We start from the raw sequence: 26,186 nt of genomic DNA on the forward strand, positions 1-26,186 counted from the left end.
CAAGCGACACAGAGGGCAATCTAAACTCCCCTCTGTCTGGAGATCAGGGGGCACCAGCCATGTGACCATTTTCTCCGATGGCAACCCACTGAGTTCTACCACCTCTTTTCCCAGGAAAAAAGCCCTGGAGGACAGGATCAACTTTCCACATCTCCCAAATTTTCCTTCTTCATGAAGTATTTTTACATAGTTGTGAGTTTACTCTTTTGTTTTGGGTGAGCAGAAACATTTTAAAATGTCTTTTCAGTTGAGTACTTTCTGAGAGACACTGATGTCTCATTTCAAATGTGGCTTATTTCCAGGTAATTTATGTCTCATCTGTATTTAATTTATAGTGTCCTTTCGTATTCTGGTTAGATCCCTTGGCTGGGGAGTCTTTCTGATTCTGCTTGCTCTTTCTTTTTCTATTTGCAACTTACCCGATTGCAATTCACACAGTGCAAATCATAAGTTAAATCTATTCTTTAATAACCTGGTCCCTTTTCCTTTACAGCTTCTTACCTAATGAACAATTAGTATTTTATTCATGATATCAGGATATCACATTTTTAATTATACTTGGTTTCAATCAGGGTTATATAGAGGGAGCACCAATGAAATCTTTGTCAAGGGGCTGTTAAAATTCCTGATAGTGAGAGAACTGGATCCTCTTGTGTGAGGTGGTACAGTCTCATGCTCCTCACCTATGCGCTCTGTTTTTCTTTATGAAAATAAAACCATCCCTACATTTCTGTTTGAGACTGAAATATATGGACATGTATGTAACTGTGTGTGTCCTCCCTCCCCCATTAAAACATCTAGCTGCTTCAGGGAAACCCAGGTTCAAATCCCCGTTCTGTTATTAAGTTTAGATGAATCATTCACTTCAATCATTTGCTCATGGAGTGGCTGGTGAGGATAAAAGTTAGGATCCTAAAAGAAACAAACACCAAATAGTAAGTTAATCTGGGGGTTATTTTAGTCTTACAAGATTTCACAATGACAGCTGAAATTCACAGCAGTGCAGTGACGAGGTGGCTGATTTCATCCTACGTGATTAATCCTGTTGGGTTCTGGAAATTGGCTTGCAGGTGTGGCAAAAAACCCCCCACAAAGAATTAAGAACCCTTATTTACATTCCCCAAACCAAAGTATATTTGAAGAAATTAATCAAGGGTGAGAGAAAAACCAGCTCTTGTTTGACTGTGTATGGACCTATAACCACCTGTTTATAAATTGAAGGGAGAGGCGCGGTCACTGACATTGCCAGTTCTTCCATACTTTCAGCCAGCTTATTTTAAATTCTCAGGACAATGAGGGGGGTGTAATTGCACAACTTCCAAGCAGCGTGACAACCTTCAACCAGACAGGGCTGAAACCAGGAGAAGAGTACACTGTCAATGTGGTTGCACTCAAGGAGCAAGCCCGGAGTCCCCCAACCTCAGCAAGTGTCTCAACCTGTGAGTAACTCAAACTTCTGTGACAGTTTGGACCTCAGCAGTAATTTCCCATCTTGGCGGGCTTAGTCTGTATTAAGAGCATACGATATATGATAGTATAACTGGGATTGCCAGGTGCCCACCCACGGCAGGCAGACACCTGCCCCCACCCTCTGTTGCCGATGCTCGATGCAGGGAGCAGCAGGAAAACAATTGGGAGGGGGAAACAATACTAACTCTCTGACCATAGAACCAGGAAGTATTTCTCTATGGCATATGGTATTATGGTATGTCTCTGTGATATTCACCATAGAGATTGGGAAATTACTAAAGCTTTGTGGGAGAGGCGGTGCAGTAGTAATATCACTTCCTGGTAAACACACTTATATGGTAAGTGGTCTTGAGTTCCTGCAAGGAAGGAAAGTAAGTGACATCATGGCACGAGCCGTGCTTCCCCCTCCCAGGCTCCACCCCCAATAGCTCTTGGGGGTTGCAGGTGCAGGCCGAGCAGCTTTAATAATAGCTCAATGGAACCACCAGGTTCAGAGGCAGAATACTGAGGTTTAATTCTCTGGTTAAATCACCCAAGTGACTGCTTGGGGCTGCACAATGAGGACCATGCTCATTCCAGCAGTGACCTTCTTGGGCCAGTGCTGCCACCAGCCCAAGAAGCCATTGTGGGACACTGAAATACTGAACAGGCTGAACTCTTGGCTGGACTCAGCAGAGCAACTCTGTTTCCTGTCACATGACCACAGTACCCATCCCTGGAGTTAAGCATGATCATGTGACAAGGTGCACATTTTATAGCAGAAGTAGACATGAGAAAGGAACTGGGGCAGCCACCAAGGCTGCAGGGGCTTGGCTTGGACCCTGCTGGTGGTGATGTGAGCCCAGGAGGGAATGGGGGTCCCTTGTTTGGGACAGCAAAAAGCCTTGAACTGGCCTTAAATGGACCACTGAGAGTACTACTTGCTGGGAGGGGGGAGGATCAAGGCCGGTCACTTGACTTTATGCCCATTGTGCTGGCTTCTTGGCTTTCCCTTGTTGGAAACAGGATGCTGGTCTACATGGCCTCCTGGTCCAATCCAGCTGGACTCTGGGCAACAGGATGTTAACAAACCTCTTAGCTCACACTGATGAGATTGAACAGCTTCTGACCCCTACAGCTCTGTTCTTGGCAACCAAAACCAATCACTTCATCATACTCAGTCTAGCAAATGAAAGGAGCATATAAACAGCTCTTGTTAAGCTCTCCACAAGGGGAAGCATCCACAACACCAATAATTATAGAATAAATAATGGGACTTTGGAACCAAGGAACCCGTGCCAAGAAAGTGAGGCAATACAGGCAGGCCTTTCAATCAAACAAGAGAGTCTTTTGAATAATCTGAAATCCTGATGCAGGTTTCAGTCAACCCCTCATCTTCTCAATTTAAGCATAAACACACATTCCTTTTTTTACAGATGTGTCTCTGTATTTGAAACTTGTTTGCAGGAGGCAGCTTACTGGTGACATCTACTGGCCATTTAAAGCTGTCTTTAAAGTGCTTGTGTGATCCCTGTCCTGTCTCAGGCAGCGTTTCTCAAACTTCTGTCAGATGAGAATCAAACGACACGGGCGATGCTGGGAGTTCAATGGTCAGAGCTTCCTGTTATTTCAATCAGAAACAAATCTGCCCAGCTGCTGTTTGCCCCGTTTGGAAAAACACAGGGACCCATATGCTGCTTGTATATTCCCCCCAATGGGCAAATAAGAGTACCATAGGGTTCTTTGAGATTAGGCCAGTCACATGGGCTAGGGCTGGATTAATGCCCTGCTGTGAAGCTGCAGTTTTGAAGTAAATCATGACCCATGCAACTGGCAATCATCGATCTCCCAGCATTTTTTCTTGTTAGGTCTTTGGGTGCACCTTGCTCTTTACAGCCCAAACGGTTTACTTTTAGAATGTGGAAGAACCACGTGCCCTCCGTGGAACTCATTCCACGGAGAGCCAGTTTGGTGTAGTGGTTAAGAGCACGGGACTCTAATCTGGAGAGCCGGGTTTGATTCCCCACTCCTCCACAAAGCCAGCTGGGTGACCTTGGGCGAGTCACAGTTCTCTTGAGCTCTCTTAGCCCCACCCACCTCACAGGGTGATTGTTGTGGGGTAATAATAACACTTTGTAAACCGCTCTGAGTGGGCATTAAGTTGTCCTGAAGGGCGGTATATAAATCGAATGTTATTATTATTATTATTATTATCATTCCTGAGCTGGACAGGCCCCCTGATTGGAAAGAGATTAGTAAAGAGTCCAGTAGCACCTTTAAGACTAACCAACTTTTTGTAGCATAAGCTTTTCAAGAACCACAGTTGTCTTCGTCAGATGCATGGAGGGTATGAAGAAACTGGCCAGAGATATATAAGTGGTGAGGGGAGGGGGGAGTACCTGCAAATCAGTTACAAAAGTCATGGAAGAGTTGGAGTGCACAATTCAGGCTGGATGTGACCTCTCCTCTCCATAGCTGAATCTGCACCAGTCCCCTAGAACAGGGACTGGCGCAGAGACACACAGGCACCCGCCTCCAATAGTTGCTAATTCTGCTGCATCTCTATATCATGCCCACCACAGAGGTTCATCCAAAGGCCAAATCGGTGAAACATCATACAGAGATGGAGCAGGCAGCTTCCCTTATGGGTGGGTACTTTGGGCTACTTTATTGTTTCATTAATTTAGATCCAGTAGGACACAGCTCGGGAATTTCTGATTAGCGGGATATATCTGAAGAATGAGTGGTACCATTCACACTACATGGAGTCAGTAAACAGACCCAACACTTCCTTTCACATCCACAAGTAATGCTTCCTCAAACCTGTCTTCTTTGTCTGGTTCCCATTCCTGGTTACTTTTCTGATGTGCACTGCACCTTATATTTTTCCATGGAAATCTAACTTCTGTGTACACCATTATTTGAAAAGATGATCACTTTAGGCTCTTCCAGCTTAGCTAAAATTCCTTAGCTTTGGCACAGATGGCCACCTTTTTTTTCTGGTAAGGACCTTGAGACTTCAAAAGGTGCACGATGGGCAATTCAACCTTCCGTATTACTTTCTTCATTCTGGGAAAAGTTGACTATCAATTTTTTTTACCTTTTATGCACCTATTATAAAGCACATGAGCCACATTAGAGAAAAAATTAGCAGCTATACACTGGAGATAAAACCATTTGTCATGTTTTGTTATTTAGGTCCAGATAATAGTTTAATTACAAGCCAAAACATTAAGGCTGCAGTGCTGTGCACACCTCAGTCCAATCAAATACTGTCATCTTTACTTCTTAGTAAAGATGCATGTGATTGGGCTAATATTCTAACATTCAAAGGCCCAAATGGAGTCCCTCTTTAGACTTATTTGGGGGGTTCTTTACCTTCCCATTGAAGATCATATAAATGACTGTTGAGATTTATCAAGGGCTGAATAATCAACAGAAATGAACAGATGCTTGTGAATATATGAACTAGCCCCAAAGTTGGAAAGTATGCTTCCTGCTTCCTCTCGATTGCTGTTTTCAACAGTACGCATTTATTCAGGGCATGTTTTTAGCCATTGTGAACCTATAGGACATACATAATAAAAACACTTTAAAAAACTTGCTGTTGGTAAAGCATGACTTACAAGGTCAATGCACCAATTACACAGCATAATTTAGGCCGCAACTAGTACAAAGAAAAATATTGAAGACTCTGGAATAAAAGCTGGGATAATGGCTCTCTGATTCCTCGCGTAGCAAATAAACCTGAGATTAGATGCACAGCATGAACAACACGGTAATGCCAGTTTGGTACACAAGTGATTAACAAACATTTAGCTCCTGCCTTTTATGCAGATGAATCCAGAAAACACTGCAGTTGTGCTTGGTGTGGATTAGGGATGTTGTGTTAACCCAGCAGTTTCTGTTCCCAACCCAGTAACTGTAATTCCACCAATGCAAACAATTATCCCTCCTGATGTCAAGTTCTATCTAATTTATTCTCATTCTGTGGGGAAAAAGCCATCAGTGGCTGCATTCACATCAGGTGCAAGCTAGGCAGAGGTGGATGTGGGAACTCTTGTACAAGTTATGTGGGTACTGAAGAATTGTTATAGCATGAGCAGTTTGGCACGTGTTCAAATGCGCACCCCAATGAAAGCAATGGAGCAGCATGCATCAATTTCTTTTGTAATTTGTTTTCCTTCATTTATGCATGGACACCGTCTTCAGTCATTGATGGGCCAACCCAGATCCTGGTGCGAGATGTCTCCGACACAGTGGCCTTTGTTGAATGGACTCCACCTCGGGCCAAAGTGGACTACATCTTGCTGAAGTATGGCCTAGAAAATGGGGAAGGGGGGAAGACCATCTTTCGTCTGCAGCCTCCCCTGAGCCAGTACTCTATGCAGGCCCTACGACCCGGCTCGCAGTACGAAGTCTCCATCTCTGCTGTCCGTGGGACCAACGAGAGTGACGCTGCAGTCACCAGCTTTGTAACAGGTACAACCAAGATAACAAAGTGTTCGCAGTTCTGACTAGATGTAGCCATGCACATCTAGCCCCAAAATGAGGAAGGCTCCCTTTTGATTACAAGAAAGACTGTGCTGAGAATCTGGGGGCGGGGGAGTGAACAAAGTTCATGGGAGATGGGAGGAGCACAACGAAGGTTCACAACTTATGGAATACACACAGGGCCTCTGGGAAAAGAGGTGGTGGAACTCAGGACCACACAATGACATCCCTTTGGGTCAGCTAGAACAAGGGGGGAGTTTTTTAAAGTTTAAATCACCCTCGGTGAAAATGGTCACATGGCTGGTGGCCCTGCACCTTGATCTCCAGACAGGCGCGGAGGGCAATCTAAATTCCCCTCTGTCTGGAGATCAGGGGGCGGGGCCACTGACCATGTGACCATTTTCAAGAGGTGCCAGAACTCTGTTCCACCACATTCCAGCTGAAAAAAGCCCTGAATACACATATTGTGTCTGGGTCACCACTCTGTGTCAGATGTAACATGTGAGTTACAGGTTCTGAAATCCTGCATGTGTGCTGCCCTGTCAGGATCAGGACTGTGGTGTTCAAGGAGAAGGGGATTTGCCTCCCCCCGCCAATGCCATTTTCCCTGCTCAATTCCAGGGTCAGGGTTATTTAAGGAAGCTCATATGTTCCTTGGGATACGTGTAGATTTCTCCAGCAGGCCCAGTAATACCTCCTTAGAACTCTTTCCACACATTTATGAATTGTGGAGAACCCACAACTCATGTTTGACTATATTAAGTCTGACTTCATGTGATGTCCCAGACACAATCTGTGTACTCCATAAGGTGTGAACAGTTGATTAAAGGTGGTAGGATCCAACCCATAATGGCCACATGGAATGGCTGCTGCAGAAGACAACTGGTCTCAGGCAGGCCAGTGGAGGGGGGTCTCACTTTCTCTCCCCCTTCCTCTGATGCAACCTTGAAGCAAGCCCAGAAAGGACACAGATTCCTGGTGTCTCCCATAAGTATGCAGAATGTATAGTGTGTTTACTAGTATCGTATATGAATACTCTTGTTAGGACATTTTTAATTAAATCAAAGCCCATAGAATGCTAACAGGTTTAATTTATTGTTCCATAAAGGAGGAGGTGGAAAGCATATTTGGAACTCTTTTATGGGCTTGTATATTACCTGTCATAAAGGTTACAGATGGATCCTGGTGCTTCTATAATGTTAAGTCTATGATGGTTCCTTGCCAACAGAACTTAAGGGTCTATGGGTGTACATGCACGCGTAATGATTTGCTGAGTCTTCCATTCTGTGATTTACTTCTACAGCATTTCATAGTCATAAAGACAAATAGAAAGCAAAACCTGCTGCATTATAAATGTGTCACTCCTCCTTTCGCACACTGTGAAAAGGCTTTCGTTCTGCCTTCTTCACGTGTAGCCAATGTAGTTCTGCAGCTGGTACATAGAAAAATGTAACCCTGAACCCCACCTATCACGATCCTAATTAAGCAACTCCGCAAAGCGTTGCAATGAAAATGCACGCCCTTTAGAAGAAAACACAATGTAGTTCATTGAATTCAAAGGTGAATACTCTGCACGGCTGTACTTTTTTAATATAAAAAAAGCGCACACATTTAGAGGGCGAATCTTTTATTTCAGTGCCCCCAAGCCCACCATTTCTGGCATGCTTGATATTAGAATAAAGCATTTACACCACGATAAGGGAAGAGAACAGAGAGGACACATCCCAGAGTGTGTTTTGCCCATAGAATATTCCCATTTCAATTTACCTCTATTTAAAAGGGGTCTCGGCCTGCTAGAAAACGTTTGCCTTACAACCCTCTGCCGCTGTGCCACCCTAAGCAGAATTAAACCCTTCTCTCCATTGAATCCAGTGCGCTTAGAAGGGTGTCACTGTTTAGAATGGCACTAATACAATAATGGAGAGAGAGTACACGGCTAGGTGAATCAATGGTCCGCTTCAGGATAAGTAGAAATAAAGGTTCATATTTTTTTAATGTTGTGAATTAGTCTCTTGTAGCATTTAGATTTGGATTTGCTGTCGTTTCGTAAAAATGGCACAAACACTAAATTCTTAGCCCCTGGTCTTTACCTCGTTGGACTTCATTTCAGAACAATTAACCTTCCAAACGGCTGTTAGGCAACGTGGCAGATTTGCCACCATCTCAGACCTACATATTATACGTATATACAGTGGATGTCTAGCCGAACAATGTACTCCAAATTCTAATTAGATAAAGACCACGAAGTGCTTTGCACACTTTAATGCATTACATTAATGATAAGGGTTATCATTAGTACTGGTTAATGAGCAATTTTTTCAGCTCTGTGCAAGAATTATTGGTTTAAATTCTCTGCCTGGAATTGTCAAGGAGAGCGAGATGGCAACAAATCTAAGGGAGCAATTCTAAGCCGGCCTATTCAGAATTATTTGCTTTATTCAATTGGGCTTCCTCCCAGGATTTTTAGGATTGTCATTTATATCATTTAGTATGTGTTGCATAAGAAAAGATCCAAGCTGTTTTACGGTCAGAGACAGTATGGTGTAGTGGTTAATGTGCAAGATTAGGATCTGGGTGATGCAAATTCAGATCCTTACTCTGCCATGGAAACTTGCTAGGTGGCCTTGGGCCAGTCACACTGTCTCAGCCTATCTCACAGGGTTGTTGTGGAGATACAACAGAGGAGAAGAGAATGGTGTATGTTATTTTGGGTCCCAATGGGAAGAATAATGGGGTATAAATAAAATGTGGTGGAGCGTAACCTCAAGCCATAGCTGACTTATGGTGATCCCGGTGGGGTTTTCATGGCAAGAGACTAACAGAGGAGGTTTGCCATTGCCTGCCTCTGCAACCCTGATCTTCCTTGGAAGTTTCCCATCCAATTACAAACCAAGGCCGACCCTGCTTAGCTTCTGAGATCTGACGAGATCAGGCTCCCCTTGGCTATCCAAGTCAAGGTATAAATGAAGAAAATAAAATAAAATAAGCTTTCTCAAATATACAGCAGGCTTGGCAACTGGAAAATACCTTGTTTGTGAAAAATACCATTGCAATCAGTATGACTTTTTATGGGTTAACAGTGAACATAGATTGCAGTCAAGAAAAATGAAAGCTGTTTCGATTTTTAATGCAGAAATTGATGCTCCAAAGAACTTGCGTGTGCTCTCCCGGACATCTGACAGCTTGGAACTTGAGTGGGACAACAGCGAAGCTGAGGTAGAAAACTTCAAGGTCGTGTACAGCACACTGGCTGGAGAGCAGTACCACGAGGTGCTGGTGCCACGGAAGACAGGTGCCACAACCAGGGCCACCCTCACTGGTAAGCCTCCTTCCCAATTGTACAGGCAGATTTTTTTCCGTGTAAACTTTACAAGTGGGGGGAGTTTCTATTGTTTTTGTGTGCATTGCTGTACTTCTGCATGTACAAGTGATTGGTCTGAAAACGCTGACCTGTACCAGCCATGCAGTTCCTCCAACAGAACAATGTTTCCCTTTGCCTCCTCCCATTGGAGAGCCCCACTTTGCCCCTTATGCTATTTCTAGAAGCCTGGGACCCCCTTGAAACCAAAGGTTGTGAGACTTCCATGGGCTGCAGCAGGAGGGGAAAGCAGGAAAGCTCAACTCCATAAACTCCATGGATGGCTAGACACATGCCACTTTTATAAAAATGAAGATCTTTGTAGATGTTGTAATGGCCATGTCAAGTGAAGGGATGGCCTTTATGGTGGACTCTCATACAGCTAAAAGAGAAAGATGTCTCTTTAGTGAACTCTGGCAGCCAGAAGATGCTGACTTTTGATAGCTTGTGGTGACTAGCTTATCAACACCTCCTGCTGGAATCGGCATGGAGAGAGAGTGCTGGGTTGCTGGAATGTAGCCAATAAAGGAGACTGAGTTTTTACAACTGGCTAATAGGAAGAGAAGAAGCCTCTAAGCAGGGGCAGTGCCAGCTTTTCTGGTGCCTGAGGCCAGATACCTGCTCTGCACGTGTGCGTTCCAGCCCTGCGCAATGACATCACTTGTGATGTCGTCACGCAGGAACGTCCCCCTTGCCTGAGGCGGGTGGCAGCGGTGAAGGGGTGGAGAGGCAAGCGGGGATGAGGCCCGCTTCCTCGCTTGCCTCCCCGCTGCTGGGGCACCCAGCTCACTGGGAGCTGAGCTGAGGCAGGCAGCCGTGGTGAAAGGGTGGAGAAGCGAGCGGGGCGGCCCGCTTCCCCACTTGCCTCTCTGCTTGCTGCCGCGCCACCAGGGCGCCTGACTCATCAGGTGCTGACTGAGCCAAGGTGAGCAGCAGTGGCGAAGGGGCGGAGAGGCAAGTGGGGACAGCGCCTCCTTCTAAGTTCAGCGCTTGAGGCGGCTGCCCCCACCACCTCAATGGACACGCCAGCCCTGCCTCTAAGGGCATGATGTTTCTTGTAGAGAGGACTGATCCTGCATTGACAACTAGAACAGTGCCCACTCCTCTGTGATCAGTTTGTATATTTTAAAATAAAATAAAGATCAGAAAATCCCCACAAGTCTCCATCATACTCTTTCATAGAGAAACTGACCTGATAAAAGGATTCTCCTTGACACTTTCTATCTCTCAGGGGAAGTGAAACGTGTGAAAGAAAATTGTCTTTCAAGTGATATGATTGCAACAAGATGCTCTGATGGTTGATCTTTGGGGGGCTCCTTGATACTTGCTAGCCATCACCATTCAGATGGAGAGCCAGTTTGGTGTAGTGGTTAAGAGCACGGGACTCTAATCTGGAGAGCCGGGTTTGATTCCCCACTCCTCCACTTGAAGCCAGCTGGGTGACCTTGGACTAGTCACGGCTCTCTGGAGCTCTCTCAGCCCCACCCACCTCACAGGGTGTTTTGTTGTGGGGATAATGACATACTTTGTAAACTGTTCGGAGCAGGCATTAAGTTGTCCTGAAGGGTGGTATATAAATCGAATGTTTGTTGTGGTGGTGGTGGTGGTGGTGCGTTGAAGGCCTTTACATCAGACTTTCCGCATAGTCAATACATGAGGATTGGATCCACTTTATTCATCAGTTCTGGCCCCATACTGCTTTGATTCTTTAATTCTACACTTTGAGGGAGTTGAACCGAAGTGGTGTCCGTTTTTTATTTCTGCACTAGAAAAATGCCTCAGTTCTGCTGCGGGCTTTGAGGACTACACAGTTTCCTCAGTTCATCAGCTGACGACTGGGTCACTTTCCTCAGTGGATTGCTGGATGACTTGTCAGTTTCCTCAGCTGATTCCTGAGGAAACTTACAAAGGTGTTTTTTTTTTTCCTTTTATGGTACCAATCTTAGAAAGTTGCCATTTATTTATTTTTTAATTCAGGGAAAAAACTTGATTGGTCGCTGTTCAACCAATCAGGATGCAGGGAAATAAAGGGGAGAGTGAAAGGTGGGGCCAAAGAAAGCATTCTGCGCTTCAAAAAAGCCCCAGTTTGGCTTTGCTGGAAAAAAGACATTGGGGTATGTGTGCAGGGAGAAAAGCTACAGAAAAGCTGGGGAAGATCAGTTCTGCAGCAGTTGCAGCCTTTCTCCGTGCAGAATGCAAAAAAAGTCTGGGAAGCAGTTTGGAGACTGCATCGGTGCATGTAGAACTCTGGAGAGAAATCGATGCAGTATGGGACCAGAACGGATGAAAAAAGCTCCGTGCAGAAACGACTGAAGTCACTTTGAGAGCCATGCCACATACCAAGTACTTCCTATGCAGAGATTGTATCCTTCAGTACATAAGAACTTTGCCTGTTTTGTTGTGTGAATTTATTTAAGTGTAATTGAGTCATTAGTCAGTTAAAAGGCAGATGACGAAACAACTAAAAACAGATCTTTAGCACCACAATGGAAAGACGGCTTTTGGGGCCACCCAGCAACCAACCTGCTGCAACGTCACCCAGTCACACAGATGGCCGGTCCATCCCATTCTACCCATAAACGCAAATTGAACCTAACAGATTTCACCACCTCCTCTTGAGGGCTACAAAAAGAACAAGAACGAACAGGGAGTGGACACCAGAGAAGAGATATGCTAACTAATTACCCTGTGGTAGAAGACCATGCTCATTTTGAGGCACAATTCAGTGAAATAATCCAGATGCTTTGGGAAAGGGGGCTACACGCTGCGCCCTTTCCCAGTCCCAAATACGACGATCAATTAAACACTGAGCACCAAGCAAAAGCACTGGCCAGACCTTTGCAAAAGAAAATTGGTCTATCGGCACACATCTACCCTGCTCAACAGCTCATATCCTGCTGCGACAAAACTATTACGTCCCAGAGGAAGGGGGGGGGGACAGATTACAGGAGACTACATGGCCACACAGCAAAAGCAGCAGATTAAAAATAATGATCTATCCTCCATAAATTTATACGACTCTGTTTTGAATCTGACACGGTTCTTTCTTCTTGTGACTGTTCTGAGGAGGGCTGCTTCAGAATTTTAATGAAGCCATTTTAGTGTCGTTCCATTTTTAAACTCAGGCTTTCTCTAGACGTGCAGGTTTTCAAAGAGCTGGGTCTGGGGTTTCTGTAGCCATACAGCAGTTAAAAAGTAAATGGCTGTTAAAAAAAATAAGAGAGATCCCAAATGGCCTCAGAATGCCCCCGTGAGGCATTTCCTCTCAAGCCATTTCCACGCATCACAGTAGCCCAGTGGGGAGTTCCCCCCACCCTGTTTTTATTGCTCCACATAGAACAGAAAAAAACAGGCCCAAAACCTCCCTCCCCTGCTATTTTGACAGGGGGGAAATGGCTTGAGAGGGGAGGGAGGAGCCCCTCCTCCCCCTGTGGAGGCATTCTGAGGCCCTTTGAACTCTCCTTTATTTTTAACAGCTGCTCCCCAAAGCTGCTGTGTAGCTGCAGGGAACTCAGGGTGAACCCAGACCCAACTCTTTGAAAACCTGCATGTCTAGCTTGGCCCTGAGTCACTGTCTGGTTGCAAAGCTTTTAGTCAGCCCAGAAGGATTTGCTCTGGCACTGCAGCACTCGATCATTCAGTTAGCTAGTTGTTATCATCATCATCATCATCATCACCCATTTGTACAGTTGTGTCCATCAACAGTTGTCAGGATTATTTTAACCCCACGTCTTCCTATTTTCACCAATCCCATTGAATTACAGTGGCTCACGCACACATACTCCATTCCCCCAAAGAATGTTCTGCTAGCTCCCTTCTACTGGTATTGGGACCTGAATCTTTTTTTCTCTTATAGCATCAATACATTCATCCTTTTTCATCTCTGTTTTTTCTGAGCACTAGTAGGAAGGACCGTGTCTATTTTAAGTGCCTTTCTCTAACATATGGATTCAAGGTAAATCCATGAAAATAAAAGCAGCATCAATAACACAGTAAAGGCTCAGCAAAAATGCATTTATGTTTGCTGCAATGTCTTCCAAAAGGGCGGTCTTCACCATCTTTTGCAAGGTACACAAAGATTAGGCCAGGTGAGTCTCCTGTGGGAGTTCCATATTAAAGGCACTCTGAGAGAAAAGGCCCTGCCCCTCTCGACTGCCCACCTAATCTCTGCAGGATGAGCTCACGTTGTTTTGCTGCCCCAGAAGAATTAAAATGTAGCCTCCTCTTCCCACCCCCATATAGATTGCTAAGAGAGGTAACCAACTCAGGTTAAGTATCTCTAGAATATACAACCCCCCCCCCCCCACACACACACACAGAGATTGCCTAAGCATGTGAGCCGTCCCTGAACATCCAAATGCACAGAGCAGAATATAGATGAAAGAATGTGAGATGGTTCGTATGGGAGTAGATGCTGCCCATAAGCAGGCAGGACCCTGAGCTATTTCAGGTTTTGACGCTCAGCACCAGCGCCTTGAATCAAGTGCAGAAAGAGTCCGAAGGTTCTCACTAAATAAAGAAATATGATCCCTGTACATAATTACCCATTCTAAGACTCCCCCATAGCTGTGTGTTGCAGCAAGTGGAGAGGGAGGGCAGCTCTCTTTCAGGGAAGCTTCCCATCCTCTGATGGAGGAACCCGTGATGTGATTGTGAGGGTTCCTTGGAAGACATTGGAAAGCCACTTCTATACAGAAAGGGCCACTTTGATGTGTTTGATCGCCCCAAGTATGGTGCACCCATCTAGTCCTCTGTGTGTGTGTGAGAGAGAGAGACTTGGACCTTGCTAGCAGTGGCACTAGCCATGGAGGAGATGCCAGCCATCACCTGTGCCTATGATGTCTGATGGCCAGCCGAGCCTCCATTGTGCATCAGCATCCTCCTCATTGTGTCCCCCAAGCAGTTGCTTTAGAGGATGGCTTGGAGAACCAGCCCTGTATACAGAGGTCACCTCTGTAAGAAATGGAAGGAAAGAATATGCGCTGCTTCCTAGGTGCATTCCTCCCCATTCACATTTATATCAGCCCACACAGATGGCTGGATGTTTCCAGTACAAGAGGCAGAGAAAAGCGAGGAGCAGGGGGGGGGGGCTTCTTTTCATAACTTCTCTGGCAAGTTGCTCTTAGCACAGATTTCACGGCTGGCCTGCACTACTACAGAAGAGCATGAAACAGGTTTTCCTTAATTCCATTGGCAAGGACGTTCCGCCCTAGAGGGGGGATTTATGTATAGTGTCGGCTTTGTCCGCCTCATGAAGCGTGGCTGTCCATCTCCACTGCCTGTTTTTTAGGCACAGATACAGCCTTTGGATGGGTCCCCACTCTGTACATCATGCTCTGCTTACGAGTTGCTGCCTTAAACACATCTTCAGAGGAGCTTTGACATCTGTTTAATCTAACATCCGTGGCTGAGTTTTCTCACTACAGTGGAATTCCCTTACAGCTAGCTATTCTGTGCGGTCTCAATGTGGTCTTTATAAAATGAGATTATCTGGATTTCTGTCAATGATGCCAGACTTTCATTCAATTATTAGGCACCATCAGAGCATGCTGAGAAATGGTCTGTGAATTTCAGAGTGGGAAACAATAGAGAGACACATGATCTAGCAAAAGTTTGGCATTCTGAAATGCCAATTTCTTGATGCAAGCGTGGAGCCTATTCCCAAATCTCTTCCGCTGAAATCTTTGAGACTTAAGTTTGGGCTGGATCAGAGTACATGGGAGATGTACAATGTGTATTACACACACTCACACAGGGCTCGTTTTCCAGCCTTATCACCCAAGCAGCTGCTTGGGGAGACATCGTGAGGAGGGCCCCGGTGCTCTTCATGGCTTCGGCTAGCTTCTACCGATCAGTGGCGCTGTTTGTCTGGCTTCTCCTCCTGGGCTCATACTGCCACTCTTATGATCCAAGCCAAGTCCTTGCAATGGTGCTGCATGGGCTGGCCTTGGATCCAGCTGTTGGCAGCACCAGCCCAGGCAGTGATGATGAGCATTCCTAGTTTGGAGTGACAAAACATCTTGCCCTGGTCCAATGTGGCTGCCCAGATGTCTTTGAGAACCTCATGAGGACCTAAAGGCAAGATCATTGTTTGCTTCTTGCTCCCCAGCTTTTATTCAGAGGCACGCAGGCTCCGAATCCGAAGGTTCAAACAGCCATTTCTACTTGGTATTATCTTAAGGGAAGCTAAACCCTTCCTACAGATCAAGTCAGTGTCCTGCTTTGCACTTGGATTTAGTGTGATATACTGATAGATACTTTCACTGCTGAAGATACAGCCCAATCTTGTGCTTGTTTACTTGGAAGTAATTCCCAGTGAGTTCAGCTGAAGTTACTTCTAGGAAGTGTGCATAGAAATGCTGTCTATGAGCAGTACTGAAATCTTAATTTATTGATGAACATTAGCTAAACTTCCAAGATCAAGATAATCCACACTATGGTATTCCCCATTACTATGGATGGATGTGAAAGTTGGACGTGAAGAAAGCTGACAGGAAGAAAATTGATTCATTTGAAGTGTGGTACTGGAAGAGAGTTTTGCGGGTCCTGTGGACACCCAAAAATACAAATAAGTGGGTACTCGATCAAATCAAGACTGAATTTTCCTGGCTATCGTACTTTGGTCACATCATGAGAAGACAAGACTCTCTGGAAAAGTCAATAATGCTGGGGAAAGTGGAAGGCAGCAGGAAAAGAGGAAGACCTAAACAAGATGGCTTGACTCAGTAAAAGAAGCCACGTCCTCCCGTTTGCAGGATCTGAGCAAGTCTTTTAATGATAGGATGTTCTGGAGATCTTTCATTCATAGGGCTACCATAGGTCAGAGGTGACTTGACGGCATATAACACACACACAGCTAAACTTCCATAGAAGCGCGAGCGCCTGACTTACCGGGCGCTCGGTTTGCTGCCGGGGGCGCGGGGGACGAGGCAGGCGCGGCGGCCGGCATGCTGGCTGTCCCGACCGTAGTCGGGCGGCCAGCAGCCCAATGGGATTTGAATCCCAGCCGGCCAATCCGCGGCGGCTGGGAGGCGGCCCGGGGCGGGGCCAGCCACCGGACCACAGGGAGGCAGTCTTCCCTCTGGTCCGCTGGCTGGGTATTTATCCAGGCCCGGCCCCGGCCCCGGCTCACTCGGCTCGGGCGACGGAACGGTGCGGTTCGAAGAGCGGCGGCGAGGAAGCGGAGAAGGGCTTCGAGGCAAGACGGACAGAAGGCAGAAGAGCTCCGAGGCAAGCCAGAAGCTGACCGCTGCGCGGAGCTCGGGCAGTGGCCGAGGGGTCTAGCTGAGCCTCTCGCCTTGCCGCTCATCTCCCGGGCCACAGCTCCCTGCCCCTCGGTTAGCACAGGGCAGGTGGGAGCGCCGGGGCAGCCCCCTGGGTCTCCAAGGTCGGGCCCCAACGCGTCGACAAGGAGTCTCTTCGACTCCCGGTCACCCTGCCGTCGGCCCCCCCGCCCCTTGGTTAGAGCAGGGCGGGCGTGAGCCTCGTGGCTGTGGGCCCCTCGGTAGAGCTGAGCTGAGGGCCCCAGCACGTGGAAGACAGGCGAGGGCAAGAGGTCTCCAGCTCCCGGCCATGGCACCTCCCAAGAGGGCTGGGGGGGCAGATACAGCGGCGCGGGGGCGTGGCAAGGCGGCACCATCTCCCCCCGGGGCCACCAACGGTAAAGGGGCGCCCAGCAGCAAGGGCAGGAAGAGCGCCCATACCGGCAAGCCCAAGCTGACGCCGGGGGGCAAGGGAAAAGAGCGCGCTGGGGGGGGCCGCCGGCGGACAGCCGCTAAGACCCCCCTACCCTTTTCGGAGTTACCCTCCACCACTGGGCCCACGGGGAGCAAGGGGCGGGCGAAGGAAGCCCACCCCAGGCTCCCCCCCAGGAAAAAAGGCACTGAGCAAGGAGGGAGGGCTGATAAGGACAACGCAGCCACCTCCCTCCAGAGTATTACTCGGACCCTGGAGCTGCTCGCAGCCAGGGTTGAGAGCCTGGGGAACTCCGGGCCTGGGGGAGCCGCGCCTCCCCCAGGGCCTGTCGAGGTCCCCTCGAGCAGGCGCAGCAAGAAAAAGAGAAGTGGCTCTGCCAGAGGGCATCGGGGGGAGAGGTCATCAAGCTCCAGCTCCAGGAGCTCCAGCCGCAGACGGCGCCCCTCCACCAAGAGGAGGAAGACCCCCAGCAAGTCGAGCCGACGCCGCCGGCACCAGGAGGATTCAGACAGCGATGGATCCTCAGGTGAGTCCTCATCGGAGGATGAGTGCGGCGGGTCGGGCTACTGGGAGGCAGGGGCCGCCATCCCCGGGATCCCAGGCTGGGCCTCGCGGCGCAGGGTGTCGTCCGGCGGTGGGGACTCCCGGGAGGTGTGGGGGGCAGATGACAACGATCCATCCTCCCTCCCCTCTCGGTCCTTCACGGACGATGAGGACCCCCCGGGGATCCACTTATCTCGAAAGGCCCGGGAGAGAATCCTGAATGGGTTCTACGTAGATGTTTTCTCCCTCCTCAGGCCGGAGGCGGAGGATGGGAGAAGTGCCCCGTCTAGCAAACGGGACAAAAAGGCGCCAAAAAGGGAGACAGCCGAACGCACCTTTAATAACTGGATGGAGGGGTTCACTGTCTACATGGGGGTGGTGCAGTTAGCGTACCCGCTACGAGGGTGGCACCTGTCCAACCATTTGGGCAATGTCCTGCGGGCCCGGGCCCTTGCTGGGGATGCGGCAGCTATGGACTATGATGAGGCCTTTCGGAAGAGGGCTTCCCACAACCCCAGGGCAAGGTGGGACCTCATCAGCCAGAAGCTCTGGCTCTGGCTGGTGGGTCCCCAAATGAAGGGGCGGGCTGAGCCTGCCCGGGTGGGACGCTGGTTCAGCCGGCGGGACAGGCCTCGCGGCCTCTGCTGGGAATTTAACCAGGGCAAGTGCCAGCGGTCCAAGTGCCGTTACGAGCACTGCTGCGAGTCCTGCGGGGCCCCGCACCCCCGCCAGGCATGCCCCCGAGGATCGCAGATCACGGCTCCCTTTCGGGGGGGTCGGTCCTCCAATGGCGGTGCCCACAGGGACGGGGGATCGGGTTCCACCGCGGCTCACCAATCCAGCAGCAGCAGCAAATAGCCCGGCCTGCGGCATGTTGGGGTTGGCCCCCACACCTATCCGCTTGCAGGCCCTCCGCCCCCTCCTAGCACAATACCCCAACAAGTTAGCAGCCACCTTTCTGTTGGAAGGCTTCTCCAAAGGCTTTCGGATCCCTTTCACAGGTCCCCGTGTGGCCACCTCTTCGGGCAACCTTAAGTCCGCAAGGGAGTTGCCTGAGGTGGTCGCTGCTAAAATCGCCAAGGAGGTGGGGGCTGGCCGGGTCTCCGGTCCCTTCTCTTCCCCCCCGCTTCCTAACCTCAGGGTTTCCCCACTGGGGGTGGTCCCCAAGAAGGCCCCAGGGGAGTTCAGACTCATACATCACCTGTCATACCCGCGGGGCTCTTCAGTCAATGACTGCATCCCCCAGGAGCTGTGCTCAGTCAGATACGCCTCCTTTGATCAGGCGGTCCGCTTAATCCAATCCTGCGGGCGGGGGGCCCTCTTGGCCAAGTGTGATGTCCAATCCGCTTTCAGGCTACTTCCAGTTCACCCTCAGGACTTCTGCCTCCTGGGCTTCAAGTTCAGGGATCAATGGTACGTAGACAGGGCCATGCCCATGGGGTGTTCCGTCGCCTGTGCCGCCTTTGAAGCGTTCAGCACCTTCTTGGAGTGGGCTGCCAAGGATCGCATGGGTTCCCCCCACATTACTCATTACCTCGATGATTTCCTGATAATGGCGCCCCCCGGTGGTCACACTTGTGCCATCCGGCTTAGGATCTTCCAGGACTTGGCCGACGAATTGGGGGTCCCACTCGCGCCAGAAAAGACGGAGGGCCCCGCCTCCCGTCTCACTTACCTGGGGATTGAACTCGACTCCGTGGCAGGCCTTTCCCGCCTCCCCCCGGACAAGTTGGCCCGGCTCCGGGCCATCATTGAGGCTACGCTCACTCGGGAGAAGTGCACCTTAAGGGACCTCCAGTCCATCCTTGGGCATCTTAACTTTGCCTGCAGGGTGGTTTCCCCGGGTCGGGCCTTCTGCGCTCGCCTGGCCAGGGCCTGCAGGGGGGCATCGGCACCGCACCATCACATACGGCTCACAAAGGGGATAAAGGAGGATCTCAGGGTCTGGGGGGAATTCCTCTCCAATTACAATGGGGTTTCGCTGTGGCAAGTCGCCCTCTCCCCTGGCTCCGACCTGCAGGTGCAGTCGGATGCAGCAGGCAGCCTGGGGTTTGGGGTTTTCTTCAAAGGAAGGTGGTGCGCCCAGCGATGGCCCTCATCCTGGGCCAGCTCCGGGATCCTCAGGGACCTTACCTTCCTGGAGCTGTTTCCCATTTTGGTCGCTGTCACAATCTGGCGGGAGGAGTTCAGGGACAGGCGGGTCCTCTTCTGGTGCGACAACCAGGCGTCTGTCCGGGTGATTAACAAGCAATCCTCTCGCTCTGAGCGGGTCATGCGGCTCATCCGGCATTTTGTCCTATGCTGTCTTTCTGCTAACATCTCATTTTCAGCCCAGCACATAGCAGGTTTGGATAACAGCATGGCAGACGCGTTGTCTCGCTTCCAGATGGAGAGGTTCTTCTCGCTGGCGCCTCAGGCAGCACGCACTCCCGACCCATTCCCGGTGGACCTGTGGGAGATTGGCGAGACACCGTGACACAGGGAATCTTCAGCTCCGTGGCTCCCTCTACTCTGCGGGCCTATGCCAAGGCGGTGGTGCGCTTCCTCACCTTCGCTGGAAAGGAAGGGGAATGGGACCCCTGGCCGCCATCCAGGACCACGATCCTGCGCTACCTGGCCCACCTGCGAGGATCTGGCTTCGCTCCAGGAACCATGCGGCGCGAGTTGTCGGCCATCTCTTTCGTCTGCAAGGCAGAGGGTTTCCCTGACCCATGTGGCGGTTTCCAGGCTCGCAGGGCCATAGAGGGGTGGGCGAGGGTCTCCCCACGGGCACCTGACCAGCGCAGGCCCATCACCCTGCCCATCCTGCGGGCGATCTTGCGGGTTCTTCCAGACATTTGCTGGTCCTCATATGAGGAGCGGCTTGTACGCGTGGCCTTCACCCTGGCCTTCTTCGGGGCCTTCAGGGTCAGCGAACTGGTGGCAGGGTCCCGCCAGGATGCCTCCGGCAGGGCCCTGGGTATGGGGGACGTGGTCCTTTCCAGGCGCAGGGTCACCATTGTGGTCCGGCAATCCAAAACTGACCAGCGGGGCCGGGGGGCCTCCGTCACCTTGCGGGCCGCTCGTGAGCGGGCCATCTGTCCAGTTACGGCGGTCCAGTCTTTCCTGGCAGTTCGGCCTCCTCTCCCAGGCCCCTTCCTGGCGCACAGGGGGGGCTCCCCTCTCACACGCTACCAGTTCGCGGCCCTCCTGCGGTCCTGCCTTCAGGCGGCTGGGTTCCCGCCGGCGGATTTCGCGTCCCACTCCTTCCGCATCGGCGCGGCCACGGTGGCGGCAGGCCTTGGGCTCCCCGCATCTACCATCCAGCAGCTTGGCCGCTGGCGGTCCAGGGCCTTTCGCACCTACATCCGCCCTGCCCGGGCTCTTGCTCATTGAGTTTTGTTTATGCTTCATGTTTCAGGGCGGCGGAGGATTGTGTGGATTTGCGGCCACAGTATCGTGTATTGGGCCGGGGAGTACGCCACGTCTTCAGGATGGGGAAGACACCTTGGGCTGGACGACCGCATGGAGATTCGCTGGATCGGCTCCCGGGGCATGCTGTGGGAGGCGCTGGTTCCCACCTTGATTCGGAAGGCCCGCCGGGAGGGCCCACCCGACGCCTTGATCATCCAGCTGGGAGAGAACGACCTGGGCAAGCGAGAAGCCCCGGAGCTGAAGCGGGCGATGTGCAGTGACTTGGACTATCTAAGGGGTTTGTTCCCTCGGACTTTCCTCCTGTGGTCGGACTTGCTCCAGAGGCGCTGCTGGCGTTTTGCGCGCCACCCGGAGAAGGTGGATGGCATCCGGCAAAGAGTTGCCCGCGCCATGGGACATTACATCTCTGCGGCTGGGGGCCTGCTCATTCGGCACGTGGACATCTCATTCCGCATGGAGGCGCTGTTTCGCCCAGATGGGGTGCATCTGTCCAGCTGGGGGCTGGACATTTGGCTGCAGGACCTCAGGGATGGCCTGCTGGAGTGGTTGCGGCGGTAGGAGCTTTGGCGGGAGCCCCCCCCCCGGGGGGGGGGCTCTGGTGGTGGTTGGTCATTGGATCGGATCTCTTTTGGGGGAATCAGGGCCTCTGCCCTGGTTCCTGTAAGGGGATTCCCATAAGGAATCTTGGGGGTGAGTCACGGAGGTGCATGCCCAGCTCGGGGGCTGCCAGGCGGACTCACCACCAGGCGGCAGGGGAATCATGCAGGGGTGTACACCCAGATGATCTCCCCCTTACTGCCGCTCCTTGGGTGCCCCCCCTCAGCTGGGGCCTGAGGGGGGAGGGTTCATCGGCTGGCAGGCGGGCCAGCCGATGCTTGGGGATCCGATCCATATGACTGCCTTCGCTCCTTCCTGCTGTTCTCAATAAAGTTGTGGCCATTTTCACCCAGCCATGGTGTGGTCTCAGTTTGTCGCCAGCGCCGGTCGTCCTGCGCGCCATCAGCCTAGGCTGCAAGCGCGAGCGCCTGACTTACCGGGCGCTCGGTTTGCTGCCGGGGGCGCGGGGGACGAGGCAGGCGCGGCGGCCGGCATGCTGGCTGTCCCGACCGTAGTCGGGCGGCCAGCAGCCCAATGGGATTTGAATCCCAGCCGGCCAATCCGCGGCGGCTGGGAGGCGGCCCGGGGCGGGGCCAGCCACCGGACCACAGGGAGGCAGTCTTCCCTCTGGTCCGCTGGCTGGGTATTTATCCAGGCCCGGCCCCGGCCCCGGCTCACTCGGCTCGGGCGACGGAACCCCACCCACCGCTCCCTTTAGTTCGTGGATTGTTAAGTTTCTTCTTTGTCACAACTTGTTTGGCGGTTGGTCATTGGATCGGATCTCTTTTGGGGGAATCAGGGCCTCTGCCCTGGTTCCTGTAAGGGGATTCCCATAAGGAATCTTGGGGGTGAGTCACGGAGGTGCATGCCCAGCTCGGGGGCTGCCAGGCGGACTCACCACCAGGCGGCAGGGGAATCATGCAGGGGTGTACACCCAGATGATCTCCCCCTTACTGCCGCTCCTTGGGTGCCCCCCCTCAGCTGGGGCCTGAGGGGGGAGGGTTCATCGGCTGGCAGGCGGGCCAGCCGATGCTTGGGGATCCGATCCATATGACTGCCTTCGCTCCTTCCTGCTGTTCTCAATAAAGTTGTGGCCATTTTCACCCAGCCATGGTGTGGTCTCAGTTTGTCGCCAGCGCCGGTCGTCCTGCGCGCCATCAGCCTAGGCTGCAATTGCCGTCTCTGTTCCCATAATTTCATTTATTTATTTATTTACTTCATTTTTACCCCAGGCAGAAGTTCTTTAACCTCTTAGTTGAGGACCGAATTTAAGAAGCAGCAGACTTATAATGCAGGAAGACAGATTTACTTTCATCTTTAGGGAAGAAGCTCTGTTTCTGACCACTTCTGTAACGGAACAAATTGTCTAAATTTATGCATGAATAATAGTTTTTCAGAGATCCTCCAACTTAGATGGGCAAAGCAAGCCGCAATCTGTAGGGGCAGCACTGGCCAATTAATGATAAGCACCAACTATTGATGGATTCCTGACTAAGGGGGTCCTTGATCCACCACAGGACTTTGTCTATTCAGTCTTAAGAATGCTGACCCAGATCATGCCACAGATTTGTTTTAAAAATTCTGAAAATGAACTGATCACATTGTTGTACCACAGGAATCTTGGGAAAATTAGAGTCAAGCAAGCGTGTGCGAGTGAAGCCAGCCTAGCCCTGCGCTTCTTCACTTTGGTTTTCTTTGCATGGAGTATCAAATCCTTCTCCTAGCTCTGCGGTCTTACAGTGGGAGAATGGGCAGTGCTAGTCAAGGAGTAAAGAAGGGGCAATGCTACCTCCAGCAAGAGAGAACAATATGCCTCCTGGTTTACTTAGACGCAAGGTCCTTGTAGTGAGAGAATCTTTGCCGTCTTATGTCTTTTGTAGCTCTGAGAATCCCTCTGGTCTTCGTTCACTCTGTTTGCAGAAGAAATAAATAAACCCACAAAAAGTCAAAGAGCACTGACAGAGAGCCACTGGTATCCGCTTTGATCCAATAATGATAATAGATGATAGATTGGCTTGGAAATTAACTAAATTGCCGTCTCCCCCGATGAGCCAGAAACCACAGGGCGGGCCTCCTGCCGGCAACTGGATACTTATAGCTCCACGGCACGCAGGGAGAAGCTGGTTTCTTTCATTAATTATTGAGTGTTTCATTTAAGCCTCATAAATAAGAAACTCAAATGAAAATGTTAGATGTCAAATCAGTTTGGTAACAAATAAAGCTATCGTGCATGTTCCCTCTCTCCCTCTCAGTTTTATGGAAGGTGACTGCAGCGGGTCTCAATAACTGTCAAGGAATGGCAATTCGTTGCCCCCGAACGAAGTCTGTTTTCTCAAACTCAAATGGATAAAAACGGTCCTCAAAAGCCAACCAATCTCTGACACTTTGGAGTTGACTTTTTCTTATACCTATAAATGACAGGGTGTAGCACTTCGGGGGCAAACTTTTGAAGCAATGGTCCAAACGCAGTGTGATTTACTGTCGTTGTGGCAGGAGGCAGGCTGTAGTTTTTGAGTGAGCTGAAAGTGGCATGAATAGAACAGTGTCGCCTGCAGTGGATGTGCTCTTTTATTTCGCTGTTCCAGGATTATGAGGACAGAACTAGATGTTACATCCAAAAAATAGGGCTTCCCAGACCACGATCTTCTTTCATTCTCTTCCTTTTATGATTTGGCGCATTAATCCGTGGCATCCCTTGTGCATTCCCCCTCCCGGGGCAGCAACTGATGCAAAGTGAGGTCAGGGAAGGGCATGTTATGACAACAGGATGGTAATACGATACCAGTGTAGTGTAATAACTCACGTTAGACTAGGAACTGGGAGTCCTGGGTTCGAATCCCTCCTCTGTCATGACATTTACTAGGAGACCCTCTTTCTCTGCTGGTTTTTAACATTTAAATACTTTTGCCAGTGGGAAGCCACTTATTTGAAGAACCACTTCTCCGGGTATAGGCCCGCTCACTAAGTCTGTCAAGAAACTGGTCTCTCTTAGCCTGTTTCTTGGCCAACCAAACTTTGGATCAGGCTTTGTCTCATGTAAGAAATCTCTGGAAGTTTGCAGAAACTTTGAGCTAGCTGTTTCCAGAGAGATAAACATACAGATGATGTTCACAGAACCGAAGTGCAGATGCGATCATTAAGATCAGAGAGTATCTGGTGTCAATTTTAAGCCATCTTGCTTGAACTGGCAGCCAGTCAGTTCTTGGACCTTTGGGGGCTCTAGTGGATGACTGAGACCCTGGAGTTGTGTTGGACTTTGTGGCTTGATTTTCCTGGGTTAAGCAGCAAAAGCCTCTTAGGTATTTTAGGTTTTAGCTATTTAGGAGTGCCCTCAAGCCATAGCTGACTTATGGCAACCCCGAGCAGGGTTTTCACGGCAAGAAACTAACAGAGGTGGTTTGCCATTGCCTGCCTCTGCAACCCTGGTCTTCACTGGAGGTCTCCCATCCAATTACTAACCAAGGCCAACCCTGCTTAGCTTTTGAGATCTGACAAGATCAGACTCACCTGGGCTATCCAGGTCAGGGTTTGAGCTGTTTAGACTTTGTTATTTCCTTTCCTGCCTTGCACAATTTCTGTACATGTAATCTTTTCACAATTCTTTTTATATAACATGAAAAAACATGAGACAATTATTATGCTTGCCTATATCCGTTATCTAGTTCTCCACCTCCTATATTTCATCCTAATACATCCTTAACTGTGAATTCTGTTGTATCATATACTGTTACCATTAATATTACATTACATTTGATCATTTTCACAATTCTTAATAAACTTTATTATTTATACTTTCTGCAGTGTTATTAGGTTTGGGGGATTCCATCTAAATCCAGTACTTTGGCCTATTTGGTCCAGCTAGCAAGTAGCTGATTTTGTGGAACTCAGTCTACAATGTCCTACTTGGCAAGGATGTCTTCTTAATTAACACCACAGTCTCTCAGGGTTAGCTGAAGGGAACTGGTGGTAGCTTGTTAACCTGGGTAGCAGGGGACCTCAGAAGTGGGTTTTGTTTCTTGACACCCAAATACCAGGCTCCTCAAGGACTTGGGGAACCCGAGGACACAGTCCAGTCATATCAATGCCAATGGGGAGATGGACCTGCCTTCCATAGGATCTCAGGCCTTCTCTGGGGTGGCATACACTTTTTGGAATGGCCCACTATGGGAGGTGTAGAAAATGCCCTTTCTGACAAAATTTGGAAAGCTTGTGATGCCTCCCTATTTTAGCGAGCTGTTGGAAATGAGATCTTGTCATTGTTGAGTTCACACAACTGCTGTCGAGTTTCTGCTACTGAGATTTTTTTTATCGTTAGACTCGAAGTGTTGTTTTGGGGGGCTTTAGGGTTGTGCTGTTTTAATTACCGTGGTTGTTGATTTGTTGACTTTTCTAAAAAAAAAAAAGTAGCATTTTATTCTATTGTATTATTATAACTGCGCTTGGAAGCCACTTAGTGCATAGAAAAAGCAAGATATACATTTGTTTTAAATCCACTGTCTACATATCTGCCATGAGTATTCTCTGTGCTATATATTATGTGCTGATCCTGTGAGAGTATGTAAGTTGCATATTGGGGCCTGCTTAGCTGGGAGTTGCTTATATTACAGGTGCCTGCTGTTACAGGTGCCTGCTGTGA

At 49.7% G+C, this 26,186-nt stretch overlaps 1 protein-coding gene across 1 annotated transcript in view; it reads left to right on the forward strand.

The window, feature by feature from the left end:
• TNR (tenascin R) overlaps positions 1-26,186 on the forward strand; it is a 135,097-nt gene that overhangs the window by 48,732 nt on the left and 60,179 nt on the right. The window contains exons 5-7 of the mRNA XM_054980608.1: positions 1,289-1,439; positions 5,662-5,931; positions 9,077-9,262. Of these exons, the coding sequence (XP_054836583.1) occupies positions 1,289-1,439; positions 5,662-5,931; positions 9,077-9,262 (607 nt within the window). The remainder of the gene's footprint in view (positions 1-1,288; positions 1,440-5,661; positions 5,932-9,076; positions 9,263-26,186) is intronic.

Source organism: Eublepharis macularius, chromosome 5, assembly GCF_028583425.1.
Source record: "Eublepharis macularius isolate TG4126 chromosome 5, MPM_Emac_v1.0, whole genome shotgun sequence".
NCBI lineage: Eukaryota > Metazoa > Chordata > Lepidosauria > Squamata > Eublepharidae > Eublepharis > Eublepharis macularius.